The following is a 26,968-nucleotide window of genomic DNA, read 5'->3' as shown; positions in this document are numbered from 1 at the left end:
TATATTGATATATTGTGCTATATTACCCTATATTATTGCCCTACTCTATTACTGTAATGTTTTTCTTTTTCTTTTGATGGCTAAGATGAAATGATTGAGCTTAACTTTATTTAACCCAGTATATTCAATTGAAGTGATTAGTCTAGACAAGCACTTTCAATGTCATTGTTATTTCCTAGATGTGTGATGGTACTTACATTTGCATTGACACCCTCCATACCTTCTGGTGCTTTGGGAAAGACATCATATAACGTTGATACGTAAGTAATGACTGACTTCTCATCCGGAGAAGACACGTCCACGTCTGTTCAAAAGGGCAAACATTTCACTTAGAATGCACATTTATAAAACGTCTTTGCAACAAACATAACCATTCCTCTAAAAACTACATTCTACAGACAAAATAGTTTACCATTTCTATAAAGTGCTGAATTCAATGTTTAGTCTGCAGTCAGAATAAAGTGAGGATAGTGCTAGCTTTTGCACATTGGATACTATTCTTAACTCCTAGTGTTGTTTTACAGATGAACATGAAACACGAGGTGAAATATCTGACTTAGAACAAGTGTTCTAGAACAAGCGTTCTGACTGTAGCTCAGTCTCAAAAACATAATGGTGACTCATTGTTTAGAGCAATGCATTGTACTGCATAAAAAAATGTCAAAGTTGAATCATTGTTCAGTCAGCTCAGAAATCTGGTAGAGCTGTGTTAACTATTACAAAACTACAAAACCCATAATATAATGTTTAGATGCAATATGTGTTAGCTCAAGTAGCATAGTGATAAAACTAATATATGATTGTCAGTGTAACAGTTCCACCTTCATCCTCTGCTGAAAAAAAAAACACAGCTTAAACCAGCCTAGAGATGAAATATTGTTACACACACAAAAAGTTGTTCGTCCAGTTCAGTATGGATTGAGGTGTTTGTTTAGCATCAGTGAGTTGATTAAGATGTATGACGTTGACACTCACCCTCTGGGTCGAGTAATCGTGCCACACCAAGCTGCTCGGCCACACAGAACGCTTGTTCTAAGTTTGATCTGCTGCTCTGTGTTGATACCAGGCTCATATCCACCAGGTCAGGCCTAAATTAAAAGAGAATAGTGATGATACCATCTTATTCCACAAACTTTACATATCTGAAACACCATAAGAAGTGGTTACCTGCCATTGCTACCTTAAAGAGCTATTTCTACTTGAGCTAACCCTTAAAAAAGCTTAACCTAATTTAATCAGATTGACTCGAATAAAACCAGTTATTTTAGACGTTACCACTTACAGCACATTTTTAGGTTACCCGACAAACACATTGTTTACAGTGTATGACACACCATTACATGTATACAATGTAACTGAGCTAGGAGTTTTCATTTTAACCAGTGTTCGATTGATGTTGACAGACATTTTAATTTAAGTAAACTGACCTTGGTATAACATTGGGTTTATGTAAATCCCCAAAGGAAATCAGTGTCAAAGACGAAACATGTAGCCAACTCACTTAAGAGATGTAATTCAACAGCATAAGGGTAAATCCCAAGAAAACATGTCCAGGTCACATGGAAAATCTTTTGCCTTCCAAAAATAAATTTGAAAAATGAAATTTTAAATAATATCAGGCTATAGAAAGTCAGATTTTTTTCATCAAATTGTTATGTTTCCAGGAGTGTTGGTTTTTCATGTTTTTGAGACGTTACAGACATTACATCAGAAATTAGCATAATTAATTCAAAGTAACTGCCAATCATGTTAAAATAAAATGTTGAATTACAAAAATCTGAATCTATGTACTGATTATCATTGTCCCATATCTGCCAAACATGTTGAGTGATCCAAACATCATCTGCAGCCTGAAACTGAACTTTTGGTGTATGCACTTAGCTGTATAAGAGATACAGGATGCTCCCTTGCTCCCTATTTAGTGAGTGACTTAACCTCCAGTGTGCTGTCTGTCTTCACTGGTCTCAGAACAGTTTGAAATGCACCTTATTTTCATCCTAACTCCATATAAAGCCTCTGAAAGCAACATTTTTCAGCTTTTGGATGAACCATTGGTTCTCAATGTGATAATTCACAGTAAATATAGGATTTTTAAGGAAAATGCTCTAAAGTACACATTAGTGTACATTGTGTTTAGCAACGTGTTGTTTCACGAAAAATCGCTAAAATTTTAATAATGGAAAATCGGATGAAACAACAGGCTCTAGTCTATTGACTCAAACAGGTTTGAATGTAAAAACTTAATTAAGTTTCTCACCAGACATAGTTTTGGTGGCGTTTCTCCCAAAGACAAACTCCGCTGTGGTCAGCGCCATGTTGTTTTGTCACATGACTAGTCTCCTGAACTGAGATCAGTCGGTTTAAAAGAAATAAAATGATGTGTTACGTATAGCGAATCCAAAATACAACGTCCATGCATGTGTACGTGGGGTCGCACTATGTTAAAACAACATATGATAAATAGCATTATTCTCTATGGTGATTCTGATAAGATTCTAATTGCTGTAATAAAGTAATTTTTTAGGCAGTACAAAAACACTACAATAATGTATAAATACTTTACCATTTTTATTGTTGTTGTTGTTTTGCATTACAGGACTGAGAATGAGATTGATTTATATTTCGGTAATTAGAACTGAAGTGTGACAACACAAAAATATTCCAAAAAAATAGGCATAATTTCTTGAAGTAAAATATAATTTCTTAATTCTTTCTTTTGATTTTGGGGTGAAATATAACCTGGACATGTTCTTGGCAGGTTTTGTGAGTTTCACCCATTAGGATCATTAGCTCTACAAAACGTTCCCTGACTGACAGGAATAGTGATTGCCAGAAATAACTTAATTTTTTCAAAATGTAGGTCATCTGAAGACTGTGTCTGTGCAAAATATATTTAAAATGACATTTCATCAAACTTTGAGAGGCAGGTTATGACTAAGAGGCAAAACTAAGAGATTATTCCAAAAACAGAGATGAGAAATAAGTTTACATACACTAAAAATATAAGCTATCCACCTGGACAGCTTTTTAAAATCAACATTAATCACTTTTGTAACACTTTTTTACTTTGTAATGTGACGTATTTCCTAGCTAAATAGGATATTCAATAATAAGAAAAAAAATTGCATGACTTATTTGGAATCGATTAGATCGTGAAAAGTGTGTTTTACACACCAGTATGAAGCCAAGTGGTTAAAGGGGGGGGGGGGGGGGGGTGGAGATTTGTGACGTCAGCTGAAAAGGGAAGTCGTTTCAGAGGCAAAACAAGTTAATGATAAAAGATTACACACCATTATGCTGCCTACTAAGATACAGGGATGAATTCACTAAGAAAGATTTGCGCCCTGTAAAAGTTCTGTTTATTTTTACACACTTTCTATGCTGGTTAACCGCCCCATTTGCTATAGGGAACTAGGCAGATCGGGCAACAGTGCAAATGCTGCCACTAAATCTGCCCTGAATGCAATTTGCACGGCACAATTCCGATCTTGTGGGCCTGTTCGGAGCACTATATAGCGTAGGATGCAGCAGACCACCACTTTCTGGACTGCACAACATCACTCCACTACTGTGATCCAGACACCTGAATCATCTCTTTAACATGCCGAAAGTGTGCTTGACTACACTGGATATGGATGGCACTGCATTTGGATATGATTATTATTAGATGAATTACTGCTGCCACGATCAATAGAAAATGTACACAAGCATCTCGTTGAAATAAAACTATGTTTACCGCCTGCTTTTCTCGGGCGGTAATAGCGCAATGTTAATTGCACCGGGCAAGTAGCCACAGAGTTTTGTGGAGCAAGGCAGCAGAAAGCAAGGTGGCTCACTAGGTTTTGAACAAAGCTAAATAAACTGGGATGTTACCTGTACTTATGAATAATAGCGTTGAACAGTCGTCCATCCCTCCAGGAGGTAGTGAAGTTGTCACAGCGGACCCCTACATAGCCTTCAGTCATCTGCTTGGACCACAGCAGAAGTCTCTCTTTAGCCGTCATGTCCTCGGACTCTCCTGTCACATGGATGTCTGAGATCTGCAGAGAGGAGAGACAAAATTCTTCAGTTAATACTGTTAAGAACAGTATAAGAATAGTATGGCTCATCATTTCAAATGATCATATTATTCATGTTTGTCATTCAAATCTATTTTGTAAATATATATTGGTCATAATCAGCAGATAAATTAATTCATACATAAACTTTTTTGTTGTTTTTTTAAGTTCTTTGTATTATAGCAGAAATTATCCTTCTTTGTCATGTATTCTTCCTTCCTTCCTTACATTGATTCATTCCTTTGTTTGCTGACCCAATCACAGTTCAAATGACATAATCTCACAGTTTCTGCTATAATACCAAATTCAAATCGGACTGTTCTGAAAATAATCCAGCAACAAATAAATTTGCATTTCACACAACTTCAAAAGATAAGAATAAATTATATAAATATTAATGCTGTCAGTCGCTTAATATAGTGAATCGTGATTTAATCGCATGATTTTTCATAGTTAATCGTGATTAATCGTAGATTTTGAAAATGCTTAAATTTCACTATATATACATCTTTTCCTGTCAAAATGCATTTAGTTCCTTCTTAGAAAATAAAACAATATGTAAAAATTTGAGCAGTCAGAATTAACATGCTAATGCATGCAATTAATTAAAAAGTTTAACATGTTAATTTTTCTTAATCACGATTAACACATTTACTGTTAATACAACATACGTAAACCAGCAAAAACACTTGTTGGAAGGGCAGAACCTTTGTAATGTGTCCACCCTGAGTCATTACACTGATGCACACTTCACAACACACACACAGCAGAGCCCTTCTACCAAGATGAGCCTACAAACTTAGCATAAATTAGCATAACATGGTGGTCACATAGACATTCTATGAGCATTCTATTACTGTCGTAACACACTAGTTGACCGTTACCCTTTCTCCTATGATAGAGCCATGGAGGTTGCTATCTCAGTAAATAAAATAATCTCTGCACACACACACACACACACAACAGCGCTTCTGTGATTAAATGAGCCTCTTAACGCTATTTGATGTACAAAACAAGCCCAGATGGAAATTGTGATTGAAATGAAGTATTTTTCAGCCTATGTAATGTGCATTTTAATTACAGCAGAAGCTCGTCAAGTCTTAACTATCACCAAAATGCAGAATGAGACATTTTTGTCTTCATGTGGAGTTCAAAGCACCATTTGACGCTGGCGTTGATGCCCTGACACAAATCATGAACGCAGCTTCACGATAACTGTAGGAAAGCGGATAGCAATAGTCTACTGGCAGATTAATATTGTGGAGGATGAGAGTTTAAGAGATTTAATGCCCATTGCAATGAAAATGTAACCTATGGGGAGACTAGTTCTTTCAATTAGTCAAACTCCCAGTTAGACTTTGTGAAACATTTAATGTTATTTGAATTGGTGCTATTTTAGTGCATTTCTATCTTTATACTGTGGAAGACTTTGTTTGGAAAAATGTTAATAAAGCATTATATTGTTACATTTTGTTTTGTTTTCTTTCCTAAGATGGAAATAAATGCATTTTGAGTAACAAGTAGCTTTTTTGTTTGTGTCATTTGGACTTACAAGTGACATCTAGCAGCATGGATGCAGCATTATTCAAAATCAATACTTTTCAGATGCCATTGTAGAAATTCACTATTCACTAAACAGCTTTTATAAGGTTACTGATATGACTACAGTCATCTTCTTGTGTGAGAGGTCATGATTTTATGCATATGTATCAAAATTACAATTCATTTCTTTCAGAGTAAATCTTTTTTTAACGAGGAAAATATTACTGAGCGCACCTTTAAAATAAAATCTTAGTCTTTCCTTAATGTGACAGGCAAAGACATAGACACTACAAAAGTCCAAAATTACTAAAATCACAGATTTATTGTTTAACTAAAATCCCAATAACATACAGGAAAAAAAGACAAAAAATAAATAAAATAGGATTTGGTGCCCTGAAACACATTGGGGACTTATTTTGAAATGTCTGAGATTTGGCTCCATTACAATGCTCTAAAGTTAAGTAGGCTATATACCAAATTTCCCAGATGAAGGGTTTATATAAAAATTACATATAAATTATCGTGTTCATATAGAAAAGCAAAACGAACATGGTTGCACAGAACTATACTGTTATACTGTATAAGTTTATTTTACTCAGTATAAACATATCTAAAATTATCAGAGTTGGAGGGGAAAAAATGATTCATTGATATGTCGCGATTCTTTCTCAAACAATTTTGAATCAATCCATCAAGATTCATAATCAGAATTTGTAATTAATTGTTAATAATTCTGTTAATTGAGAAAATTTGCAATTTGTAGGCAGACAATGGTGAAAAGGGGTTTGGATAACAGCACAGCAGTATTAAAAAATTGGATTACTAGTGTAAATGTGTGAGCAGCCTGTGCACATTACTACACAATGCATTTTCCCTACAAATATTTTGTTCAATTAGTGCAAAAAAACACAATGCATCATTAGTCCTCTTTAACAAATATTGTAATTTGGCCTTTAAAAAAAAAAATTAATAATAATAATAATAATAATAATAATTATATATATATATATATATATATATATATATATATATATATATATATATATATATATATATATACTGGCGGCCAAAAGTTCACCAAAGTGGCATTCAACTGATCACAAAGTATAGTCAGGACATTACTGATGTAAAAAACAGCACCATCACTATTTGAAAAAAGTCATTTTTGATCAAATCTAGACAGCAGCCATCACTCCAACACCTTATCCTTGAGTAATCATGCTAAATTGATCATTTGATACTAGAAAATCACTTGCCATTATATCAAACACAGCTGAAAGCTATTTGGTTCATTAAATGAAGCTTAACATTGTCTTTGTGTTTGTTTTTGAGTTGCCACAGTATGCAATAGACTGGCATGTCTTAAAGAGGCCCTATTACGCTTTTTAAGATTTTATCTATCCTTTAGAGTGTAATATAGATCCTTGTGCATGTAAAAGGTCTGCAAAGTTACAAAGTCCAAGTAAAATGGAGTTATTCTCTTCCACAGACAACACTTCTCAAGAACTACAAGAAACGGCTGGATTGTAGTCGAGCCATTTCTTCCATAAAGTATCTACGTCACTATGTAACATATTTGCATAATGCCAGTCTAAGGGCTACTTTGGCCCGCCCTCAAACAAATGTAGTTATAGCCGAGGCCAGGATGAGTTGGGTTAGTGTTGTCGCTATGTCGAGAAGACACTGTTTTCTTCACTGCGAAAGCAAAACCTCTTTGTTTGGACTTCCAAAGGCAGATGAATTGAAGTATCAGTGGTTAAAATGTATTTTTACCAATATTCCTCAGCAGTACAACCACAACCAGTGCCAGATTTTCAAGACGGTTACTCCTGAAAGATGGTGCAGTTCCCACTTTGTTGGGACAATCTGGCACTTCAGAATCACAACCTGCAATTATGCTTGATTATTTGTGGATTTATCTGCAACCGAGAGTTCAAATACGGAGTTTTGTGTTGTAGTTACGGTGTACACCCAGTGCACAGCTGTAGGCCTCTGCTAACCTGATAGCTAATGTTATTGTGGTGAAATAGTTTTGCTAATCAGCTGCGGGCTACTTTTACCTACAATTGTGTAGAATTATGCAGATTGTTTGTCGTTCTTACTATCATGAATAGTGATCATGTGTGGAGATGGATTTATTTTTACAAACGGTCATTTTACGTCTGCAATCCACGGTAGTGCTCAGCTAACTTGCTATGTAATGTTATTGTTTTGGTAAGGGTTTACTATTCAGCTGTGGGCTGGCTTTTACCTAAAACTGTGTAACAAAATGGTCGATCTCAAGAGTCTTATATAATTATATAATTACAAGCTGTAATGTTACGGCCGCTGTCCGTGGTAGTCCACGGCTAACTTGCTCACTAACTCTCTAATACCCCCGGTAATGTCCAACCGGGAGTAAGCCTCTGTTCTCTGTTCATAGCTTGGCGACAAAAGTTCGGCTACACCCATTCCAGCAAAAGATGACTAACTTAGATGCACTACGTGTCTTTTACTTGAAGCTTTGTTAGGTTCACAATAATCAACAGTGTACTTGTAAGAAAGCTACAAAATAAAAACGTACCACTGTGAAACGTCCTGCTCAAGTCGTGCTTGCGAAGGTGGTTCCAGTTAATCAGCTTGTTCTACCAAACTTTCATTATCGGACTCGGGCTAGAGCTGGTACGGCAAAAAAACGACGCCGCTGTTACCATAGTTACAGCAGTGTTTACAGAGCTGCCCAGGAAGACTCGGGAGCTGAAACTCGGTTATGGTAAGGGCCGTTACATTTCCAACACACGCTCTACACAGTTGACCAATCACAACAGACTAGGCCAGCTGACCAATCAGGGCTTTTCGGAAAGGGGGGCTTTAAAGAGACTACATTAAATCACAACATTTGTGACAGAGGATGAAGAGAGGGGTAAAGAAATGTACAGTATAAGAAAAAGAATGTGTTTTCTGAACATCAAAGCATGTAAACCTATTCTAGTAGAACCCCAAAATAAAATTGTGAACCTGTAAATTAGCATAATATGGGCTCTTTAAGGTCAATATTAGGTCCAAAATGGCAAAAAAGAAACAGCTTTCTCTAGAAACTCTTCAGTCAATCATTGTTTTGAGGAATGAAGGCTATACAATGCTTGAAATTGCCAAAAAACTGAAGATTTCATACAAAGGTGTACACTACAGTCTTCAAAGACAAAGGACAACTGACTCTAACAAGGACAGAAAGAGATGTGGAAGGCCAGATGTACAACTAAACAAGAGGATAAGTACATCAGAGTCTCTAGTTTGAGAAATAGACGCCTCACATGTCCTCAGCTGACAGCTTCATTGAATTCTACCCACTCAACACCAGTTTCATGTACAACAGTAAAGAGAAGACTCAGGGGTGCAGGCCTTATGGGAAGAATTGCAAAGAAAATGCCACTTTTGAAACAGGAAAACAAAAAGAAAAGGTTAGACTGGGCAAAGAAACACATACATTGGACAACAGATAATTGGAAAAGAGTGTTATGGATCTTCACCCCATTGAGCTTTTGTGGGATCAGCTAGACTGTAAGGTGCGTGAGAAGTGCCTGACAAGACAGCCACATCTATGGCAAGTGCTACAGGAAGTGTGGGGTGAAATGTCACCTGAGTATCTGGACAAACTGACAGCTAGAATGCCAAGGATATGCAAAGCTGTCATTGCTGCACGTGGAGGATTTTTTGATGAGAACACTTTGAAGTAGTTTAAGAAGTTCTAAACATTTTTTTCAAATTGTAATAGTAATTTTTCACATTATTAATGCCCTGACTATACATTGTGATCAGTTGACTGCCACTTTGGTGAATAAAAGTTCCAATTTCGTTCCATAAGAGCAAAATCTGAACATTATTCCAAACTTTTGGCTGCCTGTGTGTGTGTGTATATATATATATATATATATATATATTAGGCTATATTTTGCTGTCTCAGCACTGAAGTTCAGCTGGTGCAAATAGCCAGGAGCTGATTCACATGACATTTGATCATTGATTTACCAAAGCTATTTATAGATGTCTCTATGTTGGCAATAAATAACATTAAGTATTTGGAATATTGCAGTGAAGTACACCGATGGTGACTAATGAACAGTGACTGGTAATGGTCTGTGTCCACTGACCAATAGAGATCTTCTCGCAAGGCTTTACACTGCTAAGAAGGATTTGGAGGAAAAGCCAAACAATACCTACTAATTCAAAGAAAAGCATTATACTGCACCATCACATATTAAAGCCAACAGCTTAACAATCATTCACAGTTTCTGAAGTGGATAATAAGCCCATAGCGCACATGCTGACAGTGAAGTAAACTTAAAGGAATCTGCCGCCCGGCCACAGGATAATTATAGATCGTCAGAAGGGAGTAAAGCACATGTTGTTTAAACTGCGGGTATGGAAACACTGAGCCAAGAACCAAACACACCAAAACATGTCAACTGTGACTAAACACTACCGGCAATACTCTCAAGTAAGACGAATGAAAATATTGAGGAAATCCATTATAATTCTACATCAGTACATATATATATATATATATATATATATATATATATATATATATATATATATATATATATATATATATATATATATTTATATACAGTACTGTGCAAAAGTTTTAGGCACTTGTGAAACGTGTTGCATTGTGAGGATGTCTTCAAAAATAATGCCATAGATAGTTTTCATTTATCAATTAACATCATCCAAAGTCCAGTAAACATAAAAAAGCTAAATCAATATTCGGTGTGACCACCTTTGCCTTTAAAACAGCACCAATTCTCCTATGTACACCTGGACACAGTTTTTCTTGGTTTTTGGCAGATAGGATGTTCCAAGCTTCTTGGAGAATTCTCCACAGTCCTTCTATCTATTTCGGCTGTCTCAATTGCTTCTGTCTCTTTATTGTAATCTCAGACTGACACGATGTTCAGTGGGGGGCTCTGTGGGGGCCATGACATCTGTTGCAGGGCTCCCTGTTCTTCTATCTAGTCTTTTCTATTTGCAAAAGTAATGTTTGGGAGTCTAACATTTATATTTCCTATTGACACACTAAAGCTGAAGATATAAATAACCATCTTAAGACAGATGTTTCTGTGAAACATCTTAAGTGCCTAAAACTTTTGCACAGTACTTTGTGTGTATATATACATATATATATATATATATATATATATATATATATATATATATATATATATATATATTTATTTATTTTTATTTTTATTTTTTATTTTTTTATTCCCAGTTCTCATTACCGTAACACGTCCGGACATTTTACTTTTACTATTATGATGATTTAATTAATTATGGTAATTGAATGATGATTCTAATCACCATAACATTGTATTAAAGCAAAAAGATGTTGTTGTGTAGAGGGCACATAAGTAATAATTGGCCCTAAATGTAATAAAGAACTTAAGTGTAATAACATTTGGTTCTAAATGTAATAAAGGTCCTAAATGAAATAACTGTTGATCTGAAATATAATTACAGTTCTACTTGTAATAATGATAACACTTTACATTAAAGTTCCCTTTGTTAAGGGGTTATAAATTTGTTTATTGATGACAAAGTAATAATTAATTTCCAAATGCATTTAAAAATAATTCATATGCAGTTAAAATTGATATGCAAAAGTGTTCCTGGTATATTTTTGGGAAGCTAGTTTAACTTTGCATTTATATATATATATATATATATATATATATATATATATATATATATATATATATATATATATATATATAAAATGTTGTACAATGATTTTTTCAAATATAATCAGTGGAAACGAAAGGCAGTACCAAGGGAGCACTACTAAGATGTATAAATACTTTACCATTTAAATTAGATATAATGTATTTTTTACATTATGGTAATGAGAATATTATAATGACCATCTTTTTTTTTTTTCTTCTTCAACTTCTTTTTTTTGTTTGTTTTTGTTTTTTTGCATTGTGGTAATTAGAATCCATAACTATAATAAAAATGACAGTGTTAAAAATACTACTGGACTAAAAACAGGCTTCATTTTCTATATGCAAAATAGAATTTCTTATTTGTTTTTAATGCTTTTGGAGTAATAAAGGATCAGGAAATTTTCTTGACAGCTTTCATGAGAATCACCCATTACTTAAAAAATTCTTCCTTTTGTGTTCAACAGAAAAAAAACATGTGATGTAAGTAAAATTACTACCAAAATATGTTTCACATTCTAAGCCTAATGGACCATTATTCCTCTTTCAAACTGCATTGTCACATCATAAACGATGTCAAATATTTTGATGGATGCTTGCATTACCTCCTGGTGTTTAGCAGAAGCATGGTAAAGATCTTGCTGGACATTTTCCATAGAAGCCTGGGAAACTAAACCTCCCGAGCAACTAAGGGCCCTCCTTCGTTTCCTGTGCACTTGAGTGTCCCATATAATTTTGGCAAGCCCATCCACGTTCTCCAGCCGCTGATCCATGCTGCTCCTCCAGGAGCCATGTCCTCTCAAAGTCTGGAGCATATGTTCAACCGCCCCGAAACTCAATGCCCTCCTCAACTGTCTCCGCAGAATTTTCTTCTCCAAAAGCCCATCCTTTGAAGCAATGCATCTGGAGCTCTTGGTGACGCCATGTAGATTGCGCTCCACAGTGGGTCGGCTTTTGTCCTTGTCAATCCAATGGGTACCAGGTCTTCCACAAGTTTTACCTCGGAGAACTGGGATTTCTCCAACGTAGACCCCTTGGCTGATCCTATCCTGCATTGGTCTTGAAACCTCATCTTGGTTTGAGTTCAAATTATCGATCACATTAAGAGAATGCCTACATGTTGAACCATTATCCAGGGTGTCATTTCTGCAGCTATCCCTCAGAGAATAATTGGTAGATTTCCTCTTCTTCCTCCTTTGAAAGTACCGGTGACCACTGAGCTCTTTGGAAGCGGGGCTGATTGGGGCTTTTGTGGGATCGACGTAACATTCCTCCTTGGAGCCCCTAACACAACCACACATATTACCCATGACGGGCGCTCATGCTACTGACACTGCACATCAAACAAATGTGTCCCTCCTGTCTGCAAGCTCTAAACAAGTTCAACAAGTTCAAGAGCTCTTCTATCCCAGTGGGAAGCAGCCATCCCTACTTGAGTTGAGGTACAGTGGTGACGTCAGATAATCCAAAAGCAGTCCCAAACATCAAAAGCAGAAGATGTGATTCCCACTGGGAGACCAAGATGCTCAAAACACGTTTCTGTTTCCTGTCTCTCACGTTCGTCAGTCTCGTTGCACAGCCTGGCCCTTTCGTCTCATGCTGCCAACACGGTGGAATCTCTGTGACCTTTGATACAGCACCCTTTGCCCTGATACTTCACAACAAACACTGTGCAGGTTGAGATGCCTAGCAAGTGACAAAAACTAACACAGCTGTAGGTTGCTCTGTCACAGCTGAGGTCACATCACAGCCCTCATATGATGTGTAAACACAGCCACCGCCAGACCCCTGCTGGTGTTGAGTTTCCAGAGACTGACTTTGTGGTCAGAGACAGAAGAGAGCGAGGGAAGGGAAGGGGAGGGGAGTGGGATAGATTCTCATCCGAGGGCTTCTGGTAATTGTGTGCCCCGTGTGAAAGCTCTGCTCAGCAAGTTGAGCCATTCAAATGGAACGTACCAGGCTGAGAGAGTCATAGCCTATCATGTGGGCTTTAAAAATAACAGGACAGCGTGGCTGACTCGACAAATACAGGGCAAACTGTGCTGCCCCATACCACAAAGCTCTATCTTTACTTTTTAATCTGTTTCAAATCTAGAGCAAAGCCTCTGGAAGGGTTTAAGTCCAGTGCTTCAAACACACAAAGATTACCAGTGGAACTCATTGATATGGATGGAGGAAGATAAATTATATTAGAGATATGAACTTGCTTAATCACAACAGGGCATATCATATCATATATCTCAATTGTATCGTTATAACGTATGTTAATCTAAACCTGGTGGTGTTTATTTTAAGTTAATTGGAGGTTAATAGTAGTCTTAAACTTTGAAATGTAACCCCTGCATCGCTTGAGCTACAGACATGAATTATACATCAAAACATTTAGGCTTATTGAGGAGAGGTGTGCTCTTTTATAAGTGATCAGATTTATTTTCACCTGGAAGCTGATAAAATGGGTCAAAAAAATCCCACAGATCATGGACCACAATATCACAAGAGACTTTGGGGGTGGCCTTTTTTGATTGGGACCAGTAAACCACCACCTAGAAATGCTCTGGAAACAACGCAGAACACTCTGACAACAACCTAGAAAACCCTAGCAACCACCAGCCAAATCTCTTCACAAGAATATCATAGAGGCTCGTTTAAGCAGTCAATAACCACATAGAAACCAAGTAGGACACCATAGAATCCACCTAGCAGTGCCCTAGCAACCACCTAGAACACCATAGCAACCGCACAGCAATGTGCTAGAAAACACTCAGAACACCTTAGGAACCGCTTGCTGTAGCAGTACCCTAGTAACCACCCAGAACACCATAGTAAGCGCATGGCAACATGCTACAAAACACTCAGAACATCTTAGCAACCACATAGCAATGTGCTAAAAAACAAAAAAAACAAACAAACACTCAGAATACCTTAGGAATTGCCTACTGTAGCAATTCCTTTGTAACCACCCAGAACACCTTAGTAAGCGCATAGCAAAATGCTAAGAAAAACATTAGCAACCACATAGCAACGTGCTAAAAAAAAAAAACACTCAGAATACTTTAGGAACTGCCTACTGTAGAAATTCCTTTGTAACCACCCAGAACACCATAGTAAGCGCATAGCAAAATGCTAAGAAAAACCTTAGGAACCACATAGCAACATCCTAGCATTCACAGGTCACTCTCGAAACCACCTAGCAATCACCCAGAACACTTCAGCAACTACACCCATAGTAACATGCTACAAAACATTCCAAATACCTTAAGAACTGCATGGCAACATCCTAGCATTCACGCAGGACACCACAGAAACCACCTAGCAGTGCCCTAGCAACCACCCAGAACACTATAGCAACCACATAGCAATGTGCTACAAAACACTCAGAAACAGGAACAGCAAAGCAACACCCTAGTAACCACACAGGACACCCTAGCAACCACCTACTGTAGCAGTGCCCTAGCAGCCACCCAGAAAACCATAGCAACCAATAGCAACATGCTGCAAAACACTTAGAATACTTTAGGAACTGCATGGCAACATCCTAGCATTCACACAGAACACCAAAGAAACCACCTAGCAGTGCCCCAGCAACCACCCAGAACACTATAGCAATCATATAGCAATGTGCTACAAAACACTCAGAAAACCTTAGGAACAGCAAAGCAACACCCAATCAACCACACAGGACACCCTAGCAACCACCTACTGTAGCAGTGCCCTAGTAGCCACCCAGAACACCATGGCAACCAATAGCAACATGCTGCAAAACACTCAGAATACTTTAGGAACCTTATGGCAACATCCTAGCATTCATGCAGGACACCCATGAAACCACGTAGCAGCCCCCTAGCAACCACCCAGAACACTATAGCAACCCCATAGCAATGTGCTAAAAAACACTCAGAACAGCTTAGGAACCACTTACTGTAGCAGTGATCTAGTAACCACCTAGAACACCTTAGGAACTGCATGAAAACACCCTAGCAACAAAGCAGGACACCCTAGAAACCACCTAGCAATCCCCTAGCAACCACCCAGAATACTAAAGCAACCCTATAGCAACATACTACAAAACACTCAGAAAACCTTAGGAACTGCAAAGCGACACCCTAGCAACCCCATACTGCAGCAGTGCCCTAGTTGCCACCCAGAACACCACAGCAACCCATAGCAACATACTGCAAAACACCCAGACTACCTAAGCAACCACATAGCAATGTGCTAAAAACACTCCGAACACCTTAGGAACTGCCTACTGTAGCAGTAGTAACCACCCAAAACACCATAGTAAGCACGTGGCAACATGCTACAAAACAGTCCAAACACCTTAGCAACAGCATGTCAACATCCTAGCATTCATGCAGGACACCCTAGAAAACAACTAGCAGCCCCCTAGCAACCACCCAGAACACTATAGCAATCCCATAGCAACATGCTCCAAAACACTCTTAGGAACTCTTAGGAACTAGCAACACCCTAGCAACCACACAGGAAAACCTAGCAACCAGCTACTATACAGTGCCCTAGTAGTCAATCAGAGAACATCATAGCAACTGCGCAGCAACATGCTGCAAAGCACTCAGAACACCTTAGTAACCGCATAGCAACCTCTTAGCAACCACCAAAAACACCCCAGCTAACACACAGCAAAGTGTCCCAACCATATCTCAACACCAGAATAACATAAGAGACTTGGGGGTGGGCTTTTTTGACTTTGGCCAGTAAGTAACCACCTAGAAACCATGCAGGACGCCCTAGAAACCACCTAGAAGTACACTAGCAACCACCCAGAACACCATAGCAACCGCATAGAAATGTGCTAAAAACTACTCCAAACACCTTAGCAACCGCATAACATGACCCAGGACACTCTAGCAACATGGCACCGCCTTTTGCAATGACAAACACCACTCTCATTTTAAAAAAAAAACCTACATCATAATCTTTTCCCCAAAAAAATAGTAAAGGAGAGATCAAATATCATGCTGTTGCATAATGTGCCTTGAGGCAATTTTCATATACAGTACCTTTTCATACACCCTTTATTCACCCTTCAATCTTGGACTTCAAAGCATGTTTACCAGACAAAAATGACAGCCAAAAGCTTTTGAAACCACATAAAGGCTAATGTTTGCTTGACTGAGAGTTAACAGAAAATGTCTTTAATTTAAATGTTCGAATAGACAGTATTCAGATGCCAGCTGTGGATATTGTATGATGAGTCAATAGGTTCTGCAAAATGTACTACAAGTTTTTTCTCACAGAGTTGCAAACAATTTGTAAATAAAAAAAAAGCAGATGTAAATTTAATTGCAATATTTAATTTGTTGGAAACCTATTCAAAACTGGATACTTCCCAAGAAGAGCCCACGGGGTTCAAAATAAATACATAACACTGTTCTAAAATCAGCCCCGAAAGGCTAATGTCTGGACAGAGCCATCAAAAACAACTCCATGTACTCTCCAACTGCAGATCATGAGGGAACAGGCCCACATGCACTAGTGCCACATGCCCAACGGCTTACTTGAGAGTGACAGCGGCAGGTGCTACTGCACATCCCCACGCTACCTGTCAGCAAGTTTTATGAACCCAAGCATTATTTAACACGTTCTTTTGCTTTGCCCCATTTAGCAATTTTTTTTACTTGTTTTGGGAGCCCTTGTAGATCGTTTGTGGGCCGTTAGAAAGACTGGGTCAGTGTGGTTTGCCAGAACGATGATGGTGTTGTTGTTTGGAGCATGCTGTTCTTGCAATCCTGCTCGCTGACTGAATGAATGAACGTTACATTTATATAGCGCATTTCTGACACTACACTCAAAGCACTTTACACAGTGAACAGGGGACTCTCCTCAACCACCACCAGTGTGCAGCATCCACCTGGATGTTGCGATGGCAGCCATAATGCACCAGTACTCTCACCACACACCAGCCATTGGTGGAGAGAAGAGAGTAGAGTGATAGAGCCAATTAATGGATGGGGATTATTAGGAAGCCATGATTGATAAGGGCCAATGGGGGGAATTTGGCTAGGACAACAGGGTTACACCACTACTCTTTACAAGAAGTGCCCTGGGATTTTTAATGACCACAGAGAGTCAGGACCTCAGTTTACATCTCATCTGAAAGATGGTGCCTTTTTACAGTATAGTGTACCCATCACTATACTGGGTCATTAGGACCTACACAGTCCGCAGGCTGAGCACCCCCTGCTGGCCTCCATAATACCTCTTCCAGCAGCAACCTTAGCTTTCCCCTGGAGGTCTCCCATCCAGGTACTGACCAGGCTCATCCTTGCTGAGTTTCAGTGAGCAACCGGTCTTGAGCTACAGGGTGATATGGCTGCTGGCTATGCTGGAGATGTGAATTAGGAAGAGCAGTGCTGGTTTCATTTCTTATAAAGGCTTCAGTTGACTTCACTGTGCCCTACTGCGACAGGCTGCGGCTTACATTCTTCACTCATAACATCACCTCGAACCGAACATGCATCCGGAGTCAAAGATATTAATAATCTTCTGTGGTGGAGGTGGGACAGTCTGTTCACTCTAGAAAAGGGGTTGTTCACACAGAATGTTTTCTAATGTTCAAAACCTTAAATGGTGAGGTGTGTCATTTCTCTGCACCACTAGTGCCAACAATAAGGATGGGAATTATAAGGAATTTAATTATTCTGATACCGATTCCTCCAAACAATTCCAACTCCATTAACGATTCTTTAAGTACTTTTGAGGAACAAATACTTGAAATACATTTAATATTTTAAAAGAACATATTCTTGCAAAAGAACCGACTCATAGAGTAAGAGCAAGATTTATTTGGGAATCAGATTGCAGTGGTTGTGCTGCTGATTCAAAAGAAATGGCACATAAGAGTCATTCTTTTGGGAATCAGACTACACTGTTTTCTGTATGTTTCACACTATAGATTCAAAAGCTCATAACAGTTATTCATTTGGGAATCGGACTACGCTGATCACACTGTATGGTATGTTGTGTGCTGTAGATTAAAAACAACTGGCTCAAAAGAGTCATTTGTTTGGGAATCGGACTACACTGGTCAGGATGTATGTTTCACACTGTAGATTCAAAAGGACCGGCTCATAACAGTTATTCATTTAGGAATCGGACTACGCTGGTCATGCCATACGTATAGTATGTTGCGTGCTGTAGATTCATAAGAGTCATTCGATCAGGAATTGGACTACACTGTTCAAGCTGTATGTCTCACACTGCTTCAATAGAGGTTTTGTAGTGCTGCTAAATGGTAGCACAGGAAACACTGAGTATTCTAGAAGTGTTTCCACACTGCCGGAAGAATGCACATTCGAAAACTGTTTGCGGAAAGTCTTAAAAACGTTATATAAAAAAAAAAAGAAATTCGTCAGTTCCCAACCCTAGCCACTAAACAGAATTGCAAATAAAAATAATAATTTTCCACACCCTCCTCCCACCTGCCATTGGTCTTACTAAGAGTTAGTCCCGCCTCAAACTCACACCATTGGTTGAGGCACTGTTGCCTTGTCGGGCTGGTTGGGATGCTTATGAAAAGATCCGCCAAGCTATGGTGTTTACAACCTATGTCTTAAAGTCTTAAAGTTGACTCTGCATTTTAAGATGGGATAGAAGAAAGTATTTTAGCATCGGAAAAATCCCACACATTTCACTAGTAACATTACACAGCATCTTGTGTGTACACAGACTATTCAAAACAGTGCAAACGGAACAGAGCACATCCAGTGTGAACACTCTTTAGACTGCACTCCTCTGCACCTCAGTCTTATATACTGTACATTTGATGTAGGGCACATCTCACAAGCTCAAACCTGCCAAATTGCAGCTGCAGCAATACCTCTGTGTGACCTCTGCATGACCTCTGCGTATGACAGCTAAAGCACAAATTCTCTCTGGATCACTGAACCCCTGCAGTCTGCAAAAATACCGCAGGACTATCACGTGACAGAGTGGTAGCAAAACCAAAAAGCAGAAACCTGTCTCTCACTTTTTTAACTTTTACGTTATAATTCAATGACTAAGAAAAACTTTGCTGTAAGTAGAATGGCATCAACTGTGAATGGCAACAAGTGCATACTGTCACAAAAAAAAAAAAAAAAAAAAAAAGAAAAGAAAACCCCAGCTGATAAAAATATAAAGCATTTTTATATTTCTATATTATATTTAATATTTATATTTTATAAAGTGGTGAATAATTGTGGAAAACATCCAAGACAGATCCTGTTTATGCAATGAAAACTATTTCCCAGGTTCAGCTGCTACATGTATATTCCACGATTATGCCCAATCAATCATGCAGTGTAGTTACTGGGGAAAATCACATGATTAAAGAGACTGGCACATCTCAGTATTTCATTCAAAGCTGTGAAATGTTCCTGCATGAGAGCACAAACTCACACATTCAAAGTTTCTCATGATTCACTTTTCTAGTATAATCTGTGTTGAGTTGTTATTAAAGTATCTTTCATAACCACCAGATAACTCAACATAGATTATATTAGAAAAGTGAATCATGACAAACTTTAAATGTTGACTTGACAAAGCAGTCTGAAGATGTAGGCCTTATATAGTGTGCATACTTGTGCGTACAGTTTGAAAAGAGATTTTAAGTTGTACAGCTAGCTAAGAGTGGTTGCTAGGGTGCTGCTAGCAGTTGCTAAGGTGTTTTATGTGGTTGCTAGGGCATTGCAAGGTGGTTACTAAGGTGTGATATGCGGTTGATAGGGTGTTCTGGAAGGTTGCTAGGCAGTTGCTAGGGTATTATGGGTGGTTGCTAGGTGGTTGCGATGGTTTTGTATTGTTTTGATTGTCTGTTACCATAAACTGTCAGTGAGTAATGTAGCTAGGGTTGCTAATTTGATGGCTGACGTTTTCAGACGGCCCCTTACCACACCCTCCACAGTTTTAGCATGTTTTAGCACAATGTGTGGACTTTTCAGATGGTACCTTACCCACCATAGGCTAAATTTCCAACAGATATCTAGGTTAAATTAATGATCTTGAATGATTTAACCGTTCATCATCGGACCAGCTTAAATATGGGACAAATCATGTCCCGTATAGATTCGATAAGGAACGCATTAATTAATCTTTAAATACGAGACGATCCTGTATTTTATGGGACGGGTGGCAACCCTAATTGTGGCTTGAAAGCTCTGGGAGGAATAACACTTAAAACTTTTGGTCTCAGGTTAGGGATTTAACCAAGTTTGTACAATAACAGTATGTTTGCTTTGTCAAGCCAACATAATTACTGTTTGTCCTCTTAACCCTCTATAAAATCAGACATTTAAATTTGGGTCATTCCTACAATTTGGCGCCTTTTACAGTACAATTTATATCCTCTGTAATGTCAGAAAAACTGAAATAGAGCAGTGAAACAAATCAAAGCAGATATGGTATGAACATTTAAATCATAAGCATTGGTGTTTTTATAGAAGCTGTACACAACATCAGCTAATGTGGTTCTGCACATTCATATCCATAAGTCAGGTCTGACCTCTAGTGATCGGAGAATGAACAACAAAATGAAAGAAGTTTCAATATTATCTCATGTTCCTAACTTCCCATGTAAAACTAAAATGCAGGACAAGAATGCAAGTCATGAATAACTGGTGCAACAAGTAAGCTGCAATAGAGATTTTGTATATTTCACACAAATCAACAACAAAACCAGCAAATATTGGCCAATCATCACTGTTGCATCACATTGCGTGACTGATGTTGTGAATTAGCACTTGAAGTACATGAAATAAACGATGTTTTGTTGTTATGAGATCACATTGACTCACTTGAAAGTGCAGAATTATGGTCCATATTAAACCCAATGTCAGTTTTGGATTGCCGTCCGTGATGTCATCATTTCTGATGTTCACTAGTTTCACCTGTTAACACAACAGTAGATAAGATGAGTGACATTATAATACGACCATGCAGTTTTCTGCAATCATAACATGTAGGCAAAAACGCTAATTGCATATAACATGTAATTTACATAATCAACAAAACCTAATCCCATTAATATATAACGACATGCAAGGCTAGTTGTTTGGGATTCAGAATACTTTAAATCTGATTCAGTTGCCTAATTAATAAAGATTTTATTCTAAATGTAATCCAGCTGCACATGAGATCATAAGTACTTGAAGGAATATTATATTACTTATAATTTCCACAGAAGGAATAATGTGTGTATGTATACTTCACACCTTATTAACAAATGTTAGCACAAAAAGTCACATGATCACATAAACATTCTTAAGTCTTTTTATAATGTTATAGTGTTAATAAAGTGCACTTGTCTTCCTGAAATAATTTACAGAGCCGTTTAATTCTAAATTAGAAACGTAATTGTACCAGCAATCATGCAAACAAATATTGTGCTGTTTATGGCAGTTATGTAACATTATCAGTGGTTTACCACAAGAGGGCACAAGATAACAGAATGTTTACAGGGGCATAATTGTTGTCATACGTGTATTACCAAAACAAAAATTGTGGGTTATGTGCAGTATGTGTAACAAAATAATCAGACATAACTCTTTCACACATGCGTATTCTTTGATGAGCCAACTGTGATCGGTCAATCGTTGCATTCTGCAGTCAAATGCACTGGACACAACATTAGTGTATTGTTCATCCCTTTTGACGTCATGTGTCTGTTACTGATGCAGCCGAACTCGAGTGCAATTTACCATCACTTAGTTGACATGGACATTTATAGGATGAAACAGTCAAATATCTCTGTACGAACTAGTCAGCACAATTTTGAATGGCAAATGTAATTTACGGCAGCATTGTTTTTGCAAATGATTTATGATGTCACAATGCTCTAACTGTACATCAATACACAATCCTGCATTGCTCACTTAATGAGCCCTACTCCTCCCTGTTATCTTGAAAGATATTAACCCTTTAAGCTCTGAAGGTGTCTTTAAAGATTTCCTGTTTCAGTGGCATACCCAAAATTAAAGGCTTTTAACTCGACAATAAATAAATAAATAAATAAAAATGAGGGACAAGAGTTTGGTATCATTGTAAAGAAAACTTTTCAAATTTTTTAATGATATAGATTATGATACATTCTATGACTCTCAGTCTAAGAAAGTGCTGGAAAAAAAAATCACCAAAAAATTGAGCCAAAAATTAACTTTTTTTCTTATCGGCATTATATATCTCTGGGTATAATTAAGGTGGCTCCGACTGGACTCCGAGTCCAGTCATGTGATCAAACAAGGTGTACTGAATTAATCTCAAACGCTAATGTGTTTACTTTGGTAACCCTATTTAAAAGCCTTAAAAAATAAAAAAATAAATAAATAAATAAATAATAATCCATACTACCTTTGTGCAACAAGAGTCGGCATGTTGTTTCTGAAAGTTCCAGTACTCTAGGTTTGGACACATTATGCCGATTCACCGACTTGAGGCATCTATTATCAGACATATTTGCATCTGCTCCAGTGTGTTTACCTTCCCCTGTGTTGCGTCAGCAGTGTCAAAGACCCGGGTTCAGAACCCAAATTGCATAGTCGCATTTGCATAAGACTGTTGCATTTTTCCCTCTAACATTACATTTTTACTCCACTGATGGTTAGGTTTAGGTTTTGGGTTTGGGTTTGCGTTTGGGTTGGGGTGGGTGTTCATTTTATAAAATATGCATTCATCTTCACTGTACTACATCCTGTATAGCTGAAAACAACTCGCTTCACAACTCGCTTTTGGCGCCCCTCTGTGGACATTTCACCAGGAAAATGGAGCTCACACATGCCCATATGCCCAAGAACACTTACCGTTTTGTCCACCGGGGGCAGTGTTTCGAATTTCCGTAAGCACAGACCAATTTCAGCTAAAGAAAAGTCAAGATACTGTTTCCCATTTAATGTGTCCATGTGAGATCAGTTTGCTTTGTGTAGTATTGTTTTCCATTGGTCTCACCTGTCGCCTTTTTAAGTAGTCCAGTGCAATCTGTACATTCTGGAGTCTATGGAAGCGCATGCGGCCCTTCTCCCGCGGCTGTGAGGGGAGGAGAGACAGGAGAGGTCAGTGTACATTTCATCTGACACAGCCGAGCTCTCGGCACTAGACACTCCACATACCATCAGCAGCTCTGCCTGCAGGGAGAGAAATCTACCGCCACCCTGTGGTGCTGCAAATCTGAACTACTGCTAATCAGTAGAAGAAAATCTCCTTGTTGAATGTTACAGGCGAAGCTAACATGGCAAAAGTTAAAGTCTTGATTGTCAGTGTGGGACAGATTGACTTGTGCTGGTTATCAGTTTACAAGAAACAGCTACAGTATAGAAGTGAAAGTAGTTCTCATCCTCATGTCATTCCAAACCTGTATGCTGTGGGACACAAAAGGAAAATTCTTTAAAATATTTTTACATACTGTATAACGACGGTTCATAGTGACCATGGTTGTCAAGATTCAAAAAGGGAAAGTAAACATCATAGGAACCATAAAAGTAGTCCATTCAACTCCAAAGCTGAAAGCTATTCAATAGCTTTGTGTGAGGAACAGACTGAAATTTAGGGTGTTATTCACTGAAAATTGAATGTGTTGTAAGTAAATGTGATGCGCCAGTTCGAATATGCAAAACAGAGAATGAGATTTGACATATATAGAGCACATATGTACTACTTTTATGTTTTGCCCATTTTGGCGCTTGACAGATTTGATCACTATAAACTGTAATTGTCTGAAAAAAGCTGTAAAAGGTTCTTCAAAAATTATCCTTTTGTGTACCACAGGAAAAAAAAAAAAAAATGCATACAACATTTACAAGAACAACATGAGGGTGAGTAAATCATAACAGAATATTTAAGTAAACTATTCTATTAAACTGAAGATCACTTTTAAGAACAAGAAAGACCTAGCTTCCTAACTTCACAGATGTTGATAGCAGATTAACGCTAAAGAGCAAAAAGACAAAGATGTGGAGTAAAGAGATGAGATGGGAATAAAGCAGATTTAGAAAGAGAGGGAATATTTTCTGGTGGGTACAAATCCCCCAAAATACTCCATTCACTCCCTTAATGGAAAAAAGGTGTTTTTTGATGTGCATTTTCTCAATGGCACTTACTGTATCAAGTTTAAAAATACAATACAGTGTTGTGGATACACTTGAGGAGAAATGGCCACAGTTGAGCAGATGATGGATGACTTACGCAAAAATCAAGCAGCTTTCACAATGTGTTGCCATATAATGTAACAGTACTGTAGGGCTAGAAATAAAGGACTGATGTGAGTTCCATGTGTTTTGATTGTAAAATAACAAGGGGAAATTACAAAAGAAGGTGTATTATCAAATCCAAGAGGTTTCCAACTCAGGGAATTCACTCTTGTTCCATGAAAGACAAATTTGAAAATGATATGTGATTTTTAAATGTAATAAAAGTATATGTGACGTATTGTAAGCATGATGAATTTTTTAAGACCCCATGAAATGGTTTGACTAATACATATTTCCTATACAGTGCAGTCTGGTTCTGGATGTATAAATCCCATTCATTTTAGTGATGATGTCAACAATTCAAGACAGATCTACCATGATCTTAGAGGTTGTGAAGTATGTAGAAGCCACAAGCAAAACTGTGATTTACAATTTTAAAAAAATGTATTTAGGTGTTGAATTCCCACCAAAGAACTACACTACCCATAATCCTGTAGAGAGATCCACCAATCAGAGAAGTCCATGTTACCGCAGAAACAGTAATCGCTGTAGAAGAGCTCAGCAGCAAGTGCCGACTTCCATAAAGCATTGCGAATTACATAATCGAGTCTCCCTACAATCTGAAATTACATGTATATTTGTATATATTTGAACATTGTACAATAAACTTAAAATATATGTTATTTTATACTTGTAATGATAACTTATATTCAGTAGATTTATAGTCAGGGATGGGATGAGTGATACATTTCCTCGTAATCTTCCAATTTTCAAATACTTAAATACTTTTTGCTTTACATCAAAGTTTGCAATTTAGAGATTCATTTCAGAACTCAGAAATATTTTTGAAATCCTAATGGAAAAAACTGATTAGAAAAAACACTTAAAGTACCAAGATTGGCTCTGTTGCTCTCTATTGAAACAGTTAGTTTAAATATAGCCACTAGCCTTTAGCTTAAGACATGCCACCAAAAACCATCATTTGTAATTGGCATTTGCTAGTCGGTGGCAAGTGGTATTAGGGGGAGGGACATTCTCATTCTACAGGGCATTTTATTTGACAAAAATTAGTATATAAACCCCTGTGAACAAGATGAGTTATCAATATTTGTGGCCAATTGTCCCATTAGAGAAAGACTGTACATTTTGCATGCATCTATCTGATAATAGTTTTACAGTGTTAAAGTGTACTCTTACACTTAAATGCATACCTCGGGTCTTTAGTGGCCCGGTAACACATTCCACCCCCTTTACCTTTTCCATACATACATTTTATACACTTTATTTGTTACTAAATGTGGCGCTGTTGTTTTAGTGATTGACTTGATTTACATTTGACATTGCTATGTGATGAAGAAGCAACTTGGAAGTAAACTATAGCAAGTTCAACACATGAACAGTATGATATGACTATTGTCATTTAGGGGTATGACTGAAATTCTGTAAATTGTACGTCTATTTAGACTCAATCAATGCCTGAGAAAATACATATGTGTGGCTTATGTGTAGTTTATGTGTTATGTGTAGCTCAATATGTGTTTGACAGCCAGTTAAATCTCAAAAAATTTCAGCGTGGAAGTAATTAATCCTGTTCTATTATTTGCTGCATCATCTCTTTGAAATATGAGAAATAAAACATAAAAATATAACATATATTACACTATCAGGACATTTTGTAGATCCATTTGTGACAGATATACTGTATGTGCCGGGGTCGCTTAAGACCCGAGGTATTGCATATATTAATGTTCGGCGAAACACTCATGCACTTAAGGGTTAAAGCTAGCAGTCATGCCCTAAAAGCCAGTTCTTCAACACACTCTTGAAGCGAAATGAACTTGAATCAGACTTTTGGTTTAGAGCTCAAGCTTGTGTATCTTGATAAATGACCAAGCTAGCATTCTAGAGCACTCCACAGCACCCCCCTGAGGCAAAATTTTGCAATGGCACATAGAACTGACCCATCCCTTAGATCTTAACCTCACTAGCTGGTGATCTTGCAAAGATCTGTACACTTCTACATGTCTACAGTCCACTGAGGAGAAGCCATGTTTCTCAGGGTTTGGCACAATCCCTGAGAAAGTTAATATCCACGTCACACTCTACATTAGTCCTGTTACGTAGGGGGCAGTAGGGAACATGTCCAAACCTACCCCCCTATCTTCATCATCATCATCATCATCATCATCCTGTGCACGTCCATGCCGCTTAACCGTGCATGCTTCGGCCGCACTCACCAACCGTAACGTCTTCAGAAAATCACGCTCCCTTGGCTTACCCACGGGAATGAGAGCGAGAGAGAGAGAGAGAGAGAGAGACACACACATACAAACACAGAGACAGGTGGACACATGAGATGATAGAAGAGGAAAATGAGAAGGACAGAAGACACGGAGGAGAAGAGAGAGGGTTTAAAGAAAAGAAAGGGAGCAAGTAAAAGTACAATGATGAGAAAGCCCTTTACAGATCACTTCAGGAAGCTAGTCAA

At 37.8% G+C, this 26,968-nt stretch overlaps 1 protein-coding gene across 1 annotated transcript in view; it reads right to left on the bottom strand.

Moving 5' to 3' along the window:
* Positions 1 to 26,968, bottom strand: part of LOC127411717 (dystonin-like) — a 275,538-nt gene that overhangs the window by 176,560 nt on the left and 72,010 nt on the right. Inside the window, exons 5-9 of the mRNA XM_051647413.1 lie at positions 23,243 to 23,320; positions 21,097 to 21,189; positions 3,874 to 4,040; positions 976 to 1,088; positions 198 to 304 (exon numbers count right to left, since the gene is read on the bottom strand). Coding sequence (XP_051503373.1) covers positions 198 to 304; positions 976 to 1,088; positions 3,874 to 4,040; positions 21,097 to 21,189; positions 23,243 to 23,320 — 558 coding nt within the window. The remainder of the gene's footprint in view (positions 1 to 197; positions 305 to 975; positions 1,089 to 3,873; positions 4,041 to 21,096; positions 21,190 to 23,242; positions 23,321 to 26,968) is intronic.

Source organism: Myxocyprinus asiaticus, chromosome 21 (assembly GCF_019703515.2).
Source record: "Myxocyprinus asiaticus isolate MX2 ecotype Aquarium Trade chromosome 21, UBuf_Myxa_2, whole genome shotgun sequence".
NCBI lineage: Eukaryota > Metazoa > Chordata > Actinopteri > Cypriniformes > Catostomidae > Myxocyprinus > Myxocyprinus asiaticus.
The sequence above is the reverse complement of the archived record's forward strand: the minus strand, read 5'-3'. Positions and strand labels throughout refer to the sequence as shown.